The 11,277-nt window shown below is 32.0% G+C and overlaps 1 protein-coding gene across 1 annotated transcript in view; it reads left to right on the top strand.

The window, feature by feature from the left end:
• The window catches only part of LOC106459173 (piwi-like protein 1), a 56,382-nt gene that overhangs the window by 11,849 nt on the left and 33,256 nt on the right, over positions 1-11,277 (top strand). The window contains exons 2-5 of the mRNA XM_013918768.2: positions 3,872-4,003; positions 8,576-8,810; positions 9,840-10,057; positions 10,443-10,567. Coding sequence (XP_013774222.1) covers positions 3,881-4,003; positions 8,576-8,810; positions 9,840-10,057; positions 10,443-10,567 — 701 coding nt within the window. The 5' untranslated portion in view covers positions 3,872-3,880. The remainder of the gene's footprint in view (positions 1-3,871; positions 4,004-8,575; positions 8,811-9,839; positions 10,058-10,442; positions 10,568-11,277) is intronic.

Here is an 11,277-nt window from a genome sequence, read left to right on the forward strand (position 1 = left end):
TGAGCTCACTAAAGAATTTTTTTCTATTATAATGCTTTAAACTTAATAAAAATGACGTCTTATAGAGGTATGTTGAAAGTGACGAATGAGTATTCGATTAGACTTAAATTCTGTAACGTGTTTTTTTATGCTGTGAGATTTTCCAGATCTGTTTACTTTTACGACAAGCTTGAACAAAAAAAGTGATAAAACTTTGTCAGCCTTGTTATTTGTTCGATATTTTTTAAAATACGATTTTTAAATCAAGTATCTTTTATTTCAAATATTTTTTACCCCGGGCTGCACCCCGGGTTATTTTTTTTTTCACGGGGAACCCGTTCCCCGGTGTAAAACATTATTGCCTCAGGGTGGACACTCTAGTTATTACATCATCTAAGTAATTAGTTGTCTGCTATTAGCCTAACTACTCAAGCCATTTGTGCATATTTGAAATAATTTTTTAACAATTTTTTTATACTGTTGCGTGAGCGAGGTCATGTGACTAATGTCACGCCACTTCTCTCGAACCTTCGGGAATAGTCGGGAGATTACTAGATATAGGGTAGTCTGGTATATATATAAGAGAGTGACAACGTGACGAATTAATGTGTGTGTAGACAGTGAGTAATTGATCTGCAGTCAGAGAGTATTATTGAGCACGTTCGTTGTTATAGCGTTTGTTTTAGCGCGATTGTTGAAATTAAGTGTATCGTAAAGTTATATTCGGAAAGAATAAACCAGTTTTATTAAGTAAAGACTTGTGTCGCTAAAGTTTCGTCGGAACGAATTTACGGGAAATCAATTAACAAACGGAGACGTAACAATACTTTAGACATTTTAACGTACTACCTTTTCCTAAACATGAGCAAAAGACTTAGTGAAGTTGTAAGGAAAACTCGAAAAGTTATTTCTTTAGAATAATAAATGGAAATCATAAGAAAAAGTGAAGATTGTGTCTCGAAATCAAAAATAGGCCTAGAGTACAAACTAGGTGAGTCAACAGTAAGAGCAATTTTAGGTAAAGCTGATGAATACAAAATGAAAGGTAAAGCTGCTTCAAACTTATTAGAAAGATTGCTAACTATCTGGATAGAGGACTGTAACCAGAAAAGAATTCCTTTAAGCACTGATCTCATAAAAGAACAAGCATTAAGTCTCTTTTCAATCTTAAAAGAAGAAAAGTTCAAAGACGAGACAAAGGAGCTTTATGCTAGTGCTGGGTGGTTTAAGAAGTTCAAGAAAAGAACTAACCTGCACAATGTAAGAATTACAGGGGAAGCAGCTGGTGCAGACAAGGAAGCTGCTGATGAATATCCTGAAGTTCTGAAGAAAATTGTGGAACAAATTTTTAACGTCGACGAGACGGGGTTATTTTGGAAAAAGATGCCTTTAAAAACTTTTCTGGCCAAATCTGAGAGTTCCCAGTCAGGATATAAAGCTGCAAAGGACAGACTAACCCTTTTATTGGGCGGCAATGCTAAAGGAAATTTGAAATTAAAGCCTATGTTGGTTTATCGAGCTCTTAAAGGTATAAATCAAGGACAATTACCAATAATATGGAAACCTAATAAAAAAAGCATGGGTAACTAAAGTTTCGTCAAGTATTTTTGTCCAATGGTTGAAGACTTTTGCCGAAGAAGAAATTTAGATTTTAAAGCTTTGCTTATTTAGATAATGCCCCTGGTCATCCTTTTGGTCTTGATTCAATGTGCAAAAATATCCAAGTGACATTTTTACCCGCAAACACTACCTCTTTATTGCAACCAATGGACCAGGGCGTTATCGCGACCTTTAAAGCATACTACCTGAGAAAGACTTTCAAGCAAGCGATTCAAGCAACATCTGGAAAGAATTCTATGACACTAGTTCAATTTTGGAAGAAATTCAGTATTAAGGATGCTATTGATAATATCCATCAAGCATGAAATGAAATTTCAGTTAAAAATATGCAAGGTGTTTGGAAGACAGTTCTTCCACACTGTGCACAGGACGTCACAGGCTTTTCAAAAGATACAGAAGAGGTCATTGAAGAGATTACTCATATTGGAAAAGAACTTATAAATTTGGACACTCAGAGAGCATATGAAGACATTGATGAATGTGAAGAAATCTTACCTACCTGCCAGCATAAGAAGATGACGAAGAAGAAATTAGTAGAACTTTTCACATTATTGAAGAATTTAAGGGTTCTGTTCTTCATATAATTGGCGGTACTGAGAAATTGCCTCATCAATTTTTCTGCAAATTTGACGGCTTCTATCTTCATCAGGGTCTGTTTCTAAACATTTTATATCACTCAGTGAAAACAAATTAACACATTGTAGAAAAACAAAGAGCACATTTCTATTTAGCAAGAAAACTTCCAATGATGCTAGATAACCTCTTTGCAGATATCAAATGATTCAACAGGTGGAACTTGAAGTACAGGAATCCCTCGATTAGTGCGGTTAATGTGTTCTTTAAAAGAGCCGCACTAATCGAATATAATAACTTATAGGAAATCATGCAATTCGTACCTCAATTTTCATTCTCATTCCCAATTAATTTCTATTTTGCGTATTTTTTTAATCAAAGTATAGGTATATAAGAAAATACGAAAAAAATGCAATGAATTAAATTTATTGATCTGATTTTTTTTATGAAAAACTTATTTAGAGTGACTTGTCGCATCATATTAATCTTTACTAGTTTTGTCAAATGAAATATAAGAAAAATTTTTTTAAACAAAATTTAGTTTTAGTATAGTAGTCTGACAAAATTTGTAGTGAAAACCTCAATGAATGGTATTAAACATATTTTAAACATGTTACTTTTTCTGTATGGTACATTTTCATGTACAAAAGTATACAGTTATAAAAGTAACTTGCTCTAAATTTTTATACTTGAAGATGTCTAAAGAACAAAAGCTGAAAATAGGAAGATCGAGTTCATGTAAGAATAATTAATTAATGGGCATGACAATTAACTGAGTAGCAAATTCCACTAATTGCTCAGCACTAGTTCCAATATACTTTGCAAAAGAAAAACTTAATAGCTGTAATACTTTCAGCTAACTTTAACATTAAAATGTCAATCTTAATCAGCTTATTCAAGTGAATATAAATTAAATATTTTAATATATAAAGACTACTTGCCTACATTTCGTTTTTTCAAGATGAACTAGGAAACATTTTATTTTGCCCTAATACAAAAGTATTTTTCTTTAAAGAAGTATGAATGTTCATCAAACCATACTCCTTCAGTGGGCCATTTTTTCAAAGTATTGTGAAGTGGTGTATTCAGCTGGAGTCTGCAGTAGTTATGCTTTATTTAAGATGGACTGTTTGCCACCCTAAGTCCCATCTAGCTAAGTTCTGATACTGAACAAAGTCTGTCTTGTAGCAGACAGTAGATAGAAGTTTAGTGTCATGTTTTAACATGTAATTTAAAATTTTGGTATCAATTAGAATTACTGGGTAATTATTTGAAGTTCTTACATTTTTTAGTCTGTGTAAGTTACATTGTATCATTTTTTTAAAACTGAAAAATATTATTCTTAGCACATTGTGAAGACCATAATGGTGAGTTGTCTATTTGATATTTAAATCTTGCTTTCAGAAAATTGGTATCAGTTGAAGGTGTGGAGCTTGATTCCTTATCAAGATAAATATAATTTCCAGTAAGTTGTGACATGGTAGCCTTATGAATGGTCTTTTATTTTACTTGAATTATACTTCAGTTTAAAAGTATGGACAAATTCATTGAACAGCATGTGGAAAAGTTCTGTGTAGAAGGTTTACAGGAAAATATAATGTTTAGTTATCTGTGAATGTGTTTTATACCTTTTTTTTTAGTTATTTTATTTAATGAAAGATTCTGAATGATCAAATAAAAAGTTCTTTATTTTCTACAGTTGTGAAAAATGTCTAGTGGTCAGGGTCCATCAGGTAGGGCTCGAGGTCGAGCTCGTGGCAGAGCCCGTGGACAGCCCACAGAGGCTGCCAGAAGACCTGGAGAAGAAAGAGAAGGACCTCAACAAAGAGCTGTGGGTTATTTTTCCTTCTGTTCTTTTCAATTTACAAATTGTAAACATAATATTTAAAAATTTTACTTTTTCTTAGGTTTTTACTAACTAAGAAGGCCCGGCATGACCAGTTGCATAGGGTTGCTTCATTCGCAATCTCAGGGTCACTGGTTCAGTGCCCGTCTCACCAAACATGCTCACCCTTTTAGCCGTGAGGGTATTATATTGTGATGGTCAATCCTACTGTCCCTTGGTAAAAGAGTGGCCCAAGAGTTGGTGGTGGGTGGTGATGACTAGCTGCCTTCCCTCTAGTCATATCATACACTGCTAAATTGGGGATGGCTAGGGCACATAGCCCTTGTGTATCTTTGTGTAAAATTAAACACAAACAAACTAATGAAGATTTAAGCATTACTCCACATCTTGAACAGTTGATAAATGGAAACAAGATGACTGCATTAATTCTGAGCTGGTTAAGAAAATATTGGGAAGTTTAAAAAATGATAAGGTTTCTAGGCCCGATAATATTTCCACAAAGGTTTTGAAGGAGGTTAAAGATTGGATATGTGAGCCACTTACTACTATTTTTTGTCAGTCCTTGAATAGTGGGCAATTACTAGAGGATTGGAAATTAGCTTTTCAGGGGAGGTGATAAAAATTGTCCCAGTAATTATAGGCCCATTAGTCTTACATCAGTTGTGGGAAAAATTTTGGAAAGTCTGTTAAAAGATGCTTTGCAAATTTATTTGACAAAGTTTAGATTTTTATTGGATAGTCAACATGGTTTCACTAAGGGAAAATCTTGCCTTACAATCTTTTAACATTCTTTGAAAAGGTTACTGCTTATGTAGATGGAGGTAAGGGTATACATTTGGTGTATCTGGATTTTCAGAAAGCATTTGACAAGGTGCCACATAAATCTCTCAAATTGTTTTCTCTTTAAAAAGAAGAGTTAGGGGGGATCTGATTAAGGTGTTTAAGATTGTAAAAGGAATTGATAGTGTTGGTGCATCATCTTTTTATTCATATTTAACAGTGAAAATAGTAGGACTAGGGAACACAAATATAAATTTTGGCAAGGTAGGAGTCATCTTCAGCTATATGCTTGGTACTCATTTATTGCACAATGATTGATTGGCAGCTGAAAAATATTTAGCCTCTTACTTAGTTCTATGTAGAGTTTCTTTTTACTTTCACTACTGATATTTTGTGATTTGAAAATGCCAAGGCTGTTTGTAGAATGTGAACCCCCTATATGATTGTGTTCATCAAACCCTTTAATACATAAGAACAGCTAATAAGTACTTGAAACAGGACCAAGAAGAGCACAGAATTATCAATCCAAGTACAGCTTCAGCATTAGACCAAATTAAGATACCATCTGTAATCCTTGTTATAGCCAGTTTGTCTAAGTGAAAGGTTAAATGCCTGTTTTAGATTGTCCAAGAGAGCCTATATTGTCCATCAGAGTCAGCAGCTGAAGTATAGCTACCAAAGTAGACTTACATTCCAATCAACAGAAAAAAAAGAAAAATGTCTGTGTTTATTGTGTAAATAGGTTAGAAACTAAGTTCTATTTGTAAAGTTGTTCAATTAACTTAGTCATTAAGACTGTGTAACATAGTCAACAATTGCTTGTAAAGGATACCAGTGTAATACTTTTATATTGGTTAAGAATGCAAAAGAAATTGTTTGGTAAGTTCTTGTACAGTAAAGTTATCTTACAAATTTAGCACTTTAATGTATCTGTGCTTCATTTGTTCGATTACTAACCACTCAGAATGCACCATTTTAATTTTGAAACAGAAAAAAGAAATTACTCTTACATCAGTCCCTTTGCAGTTTTCCACTTTTTGGAAACTTAACCACCCTTATGCTCATGTGTGAGCAATAACTGAGTTATTTTATAAAATAATCACTTTTAACTACTTTAATGGACATTAAAGGTAGTGACTTTTCATTTTACATTCATGTTAAACATAAACTGGTTAAAAACTTCATCATACTCCAAAACATTTTGAATTAATCATAATTACATTGGCATTCACATATAAACAAAGTTTTTTGATATGATATTAATCTGTTTTTCAAAATACATCTAATTTCAGTTGTTTTTGAGTCATGGTTCTCTTCATCTTTGTTTTAGTCATGTTCTTAATCTCAACCATCTTCTCAGTTTTTTTACTAATAGTTTTTTCAGACACCTTCTCATCATTATCTTCTGTGAATTTGGATATCTTGACGTTAGACAATTCAAACTTGCTTTGAAGTTTACCAATCTAAGTGAAGCAAGTTTGAATTCTGCTTGTCAAAATCTGGAGACTGTATACTAACATTAGTATGCTAGCTCTCTTTGAACTAATTTTCACTTTTTAGAGTGAGCAAGCTCATGCATAACAAAGGATTGCTTGTTACTTCAGAAGAAAAGTGGCAAGCTAAGGATAGTGATTCAAAATAGGAGCAATACATGTGTAGAATGCTGTGGCATGGCTAGGTTTTAATATAAATGTGTGTGTTCTTGTGTTGGGTTTTCTTCATATTGGTGTTGTCTGTTACAGTATCAAGGAATCTTTCAATGCCATCCCCCACCCCACAACCTTAAATAGTTTGTCAGACGTGTTTAGTTCATATAGTCATGTAGACACTTGGTAAAGTTGTGGCGTTTACAAACTTCACAATTGGCTCATTCCATCCAGCATACTAAAGGCCTAGTTTCTTCTGTCACTCTCAGCTGTATTTCATTTCCCATACACTGGAGTTTGTAAATTGTAGCTAATGAATGATTTTAACTAGTCAATCAGGTCTCAACCTTAACTTGTGAAGGACTAGCAAATGTTTGTTTTTCTACACTAGCAGATATAGGACTTCTACCAGCAAAATCATTATACTTCTCTAAAACAAACTGTAATAGTGTTACCATGTTTTCTGGAAAACCTGAAAATTTTCAAAATTAATTTCCATACTTGGAAAGACTTGAAAAGCTATGACTTTGTAAAATTCATTATCTGATTTAATAACAGTTGATCATTTCATTGAATAACTTATTTAAGATATGGTTAATTGTATGAAATTTTTTTAGAAAGCATGAGTATGGGGTAGATATGAGAGGTGATGCAAAGATATAAAATATGAAAATTCTCCAAAATGTTCAGAAATGTTATTTTAACGAACAATGAAAACACTGTGTAATGTATGTCATAATTATTTCAGGAATGAAATGTGTGTACAGGTTTATAAATCCTATGTATTTGTATAAATATTCTGTTTAATTGTTTTCTCTTCAAATATTAAAACCCATTCAAATTACATGTCATAAATATTTTTTTAGTTAATTCATAAAAGTTAAAAGATGCTTGATTTAGGTAGAAACTGGTGTATCCAGGCTACAAGTGCCTGGATCAACAGAGTCTACGGTACCTTGTTGCTAACATCCACTTTATACTAAACAAAGTATTATGAAAAGTTACATTTAAATCCCAAAAGCTGGTGAAACATTAATATGCAATAGATTTAACATTAGTATTAATGTTAGATAAATTTAGAGGAATGTGGGGAAAAAGTCTGCAGTTAACATGGTTATTTTATTACCTCCAATGAACAACTACTTGGGTGCAGTATTTTCTAACCACATTGCCAAAAAAACCTGCACAAATATCCATTTATTAAATATGTATGCCACACATTTTATCAAAAATTCCATTATATTATTACTGTTTAAATCTGTTTTTTTCTATACTTCCATTTCAATACAAAAACTACTTTGCTTAATAGTTAATGTAGTTGTTTTTTTGTAGTTAGAATATTGTGAATTTTTTGAGGTTTTACTGATGATGGAATTTGAAGTAATTCTGAAATGTCCATAATTAAAGATGTTTTTTGATATTACTGTGTTTTTAATATTTATTATAAAACTTAGTTGTAACTTGCCTTTATAGGTTTGTATATATTTTTTTTAGTCTAGACACTAGTATATTACTTGACATGATAAAATAAATTATCATTTAATGAACAAGAACATGAACAATAGAAGTGTCTTATTATTTAAAACGTGAAACAGTAAATTCTCTACTTACCTGAATTTACCCAGCTTCGGTAAATTCAGGTGATGATGATGATGCCTGTCATCTACAGAAGAGACTTGGGAACTCCCAGCAAGCTTCTAGTAGGCATTGCTCCAAACAAAAATGTAACACCCTTGGGAAAATATGATTGATGAAAAGTGCCTCAATTTCTAATTGGAAAATCATGTGCAGAGAATTTTACCTGCTTTGTTAGGTAGGTACCGTGCTAATTTTAACTTGTCCCAGATGTCTTTGATATTGAGCCCAAACAAAACATATACTAAGGAGGGAAGTGATTTCTTATTGCCTCCTTTATCTGCAATGTTGATTTACATGGTTGCAATTTGATATCATTGGCCTATGCAACATAAGCCATTACTTTCTGATTACCTCTTGTATTTATTCATTCATTACAAAAAAGTGTTTAACATGTAAAACAAATCATTGCTCATTTTCTTCTCACCATTCTATTAAACATGATCCATTTTAATTATGGCCATTATTGAAGTTTAACAAATTCAACTACTTTCAGCCTCCTTCTCAAATGGTACCTGCTCAAGCTCAACCTGCAACTGTTGTATCAGGAAGAGCCAGCCACAGAGGTGGTGCAAGAGGTGAACCTCGTCCAGGGGATCATCCAGAACCTCCTGTTTCAGAAATGGCAGCCATGCAGATAGGTGCTAGTGAGCAGGCTGGTCGTGGGGCAAGAGGAAGAAGAGAACCAGAATCCCTAACAACTAGACCTAAACACCTTGCAAATAAGAAAGGTACTTATAATTTTGCTCAGACTTTTTAGAAGTGTAATTTCAGAATTAGGAAATTTTCTGATGTGCCTTTATGAATGAAATTTTATTTTTTTGTTGTAATATGCCTGATAAATTTTGCATTTCACTAATGTGCTTCAGGTTTAGAACTTTACCTATGTGGTCAATTCTGAAAGCTCTGAATTTTTAAGTTGTTCCATCTGTTAGATATTTTGAAACCTATAATGAAAATAAAATTAGTATATTCTCACATTACCTTTACTAAAGTTAAAGCTTATCAGTCATAAAAACATGTTATGCATACTATCTTAATAGTAAAACTAAACATCATTGTAAAATATTATTGTACTTTTCATTATATGAAATTTTTTGCATAGTATAAGCAAGACAATTATCAGTTTGTGATATATTTTATGTTCATGGGCTGTGGTATTGTCACATGATTTTGATCTAAAGCAACAAAACTACTGAGCTGTTACAGAGAAAATTGTTTTCACAAGATTCCTTGTAAATGAATATCAATATTAAGCTGGCATCCAAGCCAAAATATTGATACATTATAAGAAATTGTTGATTGTATGAATTAGCAATGGTTATTTGAAGTTAATCATATCATTACACATTAACCAATCATAATGTTTGTTGCATGTAATATCTATGTCTAAGATTGTATTTTTATTAACAATAACTTTGATCTTAGCATTTTAACTTGTAATTGAAAATTAAAGTATACACTCAAGTGTTTTCAAGGTGTGAATGTTGTTTATCATTATTGTATTCTAGCAGTACTTAATCCAAGTTGTCAAGGGTTTGGCAGTAATCATCACAGATGTTTTGCTAATGTTGTTGTCATTAATTTGATTTTTATGTGTATAAGGTATCCTATTGCAACAAACTTTAGATAATTAAGAAGGTAATCTAGCAGAATTTCTTCATTTGCAAAACAAATTTTCATATGGAAGATAGTGTGTAAAAAGTATTACTTGTGACTCATCAGGCTTTGTGTAGTATTTATCTTTTGTCCTTTTTCAGGTAAAACGGGGAACCCATTGACTGTTCTCGCCAACTACTTTAAAGTTGAGACTATACCAGATTGGGTGATATATCAGTACCATGTTGATTTCTCACCTAACGTAGAATCTCCACGTATGAGAAGGGCTCTTCTTTGTATTCATAAAGAACAACTTGGATCTTGTTATCTGTTTGATGGCATGTCGGATCTGAAAACCCTGTCAAGACTAGCTACTGAGGTAATTTGTATGCATTGATAATTTTAATTTCTTTCTGAATGGATGCGTATATTTATCATTAAGTAATTAAGACTTTTTGTTCCATTGAAAGTGTAACTTTAAGAAAGAATTTATAATTTTTCCTTGTATTACTTACCTCAAAATAAGATTTTAATTAATTTAGCCGAATGAATGTTAGTTTCAAAGCTTCATCTAATAAAAAAAAACTATTCACGAGAAAGATAGATATGAACTGTTACTAATGGAGGTGTTAAAACATACTTCAGAGAAAGAATTAATAACTGGTATGAAAATGATTAGGAAATACATTTGTGAAATGATGTGATTATTATTTAAAACATAAAAATTATTTTGGTATTCAAGATTGGCTTCATATCTTTTATAGCCAACTGAGCTTTACAGTCAGAGGAAAACTGATGGGGAAAATATTCGCATCACATTAAAGAGAACAGCAGAACTGCCCCCTCGTCATCCAGAAGTGCTGAGATTATTTAATACACAGAACAGAAGGTGAGGAGTTAAGATGTTGCACATAGTGAAGTTAAAATCTATTTTGAAGGAGATAGACTGTTAAAGTAAGTTGATTACATTGGTCATGACATCAGCACTGAAAATGTATGGTGACTGATAGAAAAGTGCTATCACAAGCAAGTATTTACTTCCACTAGTGATAGCTGTTGCGGTTATAAAATTTCATCATAAAAATTAGGTTTTCATATTTCATGTTTGTTTTATGCTATGATGGTATTCAGATGTTCTTCCTTCACAATAAACAAAAGCTAATAATATATTCATTAAATTTTAAGCAAACTGAACTTTTTTAAACTGCCTTCATAGTGTAAGGGATGAACTTGTGTAAAGTAAGTTAGACAAATGACAGGGTTTGATGGCTTAGCCTTGGTTTTGAGTTATGAAATTAAAGTTACTATACACAAAAAGCATATCTTACGAAATTTTGCACATTATCAGTAAACATTACAAGGATTTCATACACACAATATCAATTTTTTTTATCAAGTTTTAAGATTTTTTTAAGTAATGTTTTTCTCATGCCATTTTTTTTTTTTTTCAAATGTTGACTATCCAATATGCAAACTAATTTTGATTTTAAGATTAAAAATACTTTTATGCTTCAGAAAATTTTCAAATATCACATGTGAAATCTTTATAGCCTCCAGATAATTATCAAACATATTTTTAGAAAAAACTTTATATTTTAT

This window comes from Limulus polyphemus, unplaced genomic scaffold, assembly GCF_000517525.1.
Source record: "Limulus polyphemus unplaced genomic scaffold, Limulus_polyphemus-2.1.2 Scaffold571, whole genome shotgun sequence".
Taxonomy (NCBI): domain Eukaryota; kingdom Metazoa; phylum Arthropoda; class Merostomata; order Xiphosura; family Limulidae; genus Limulus; species Limulus polyphemus.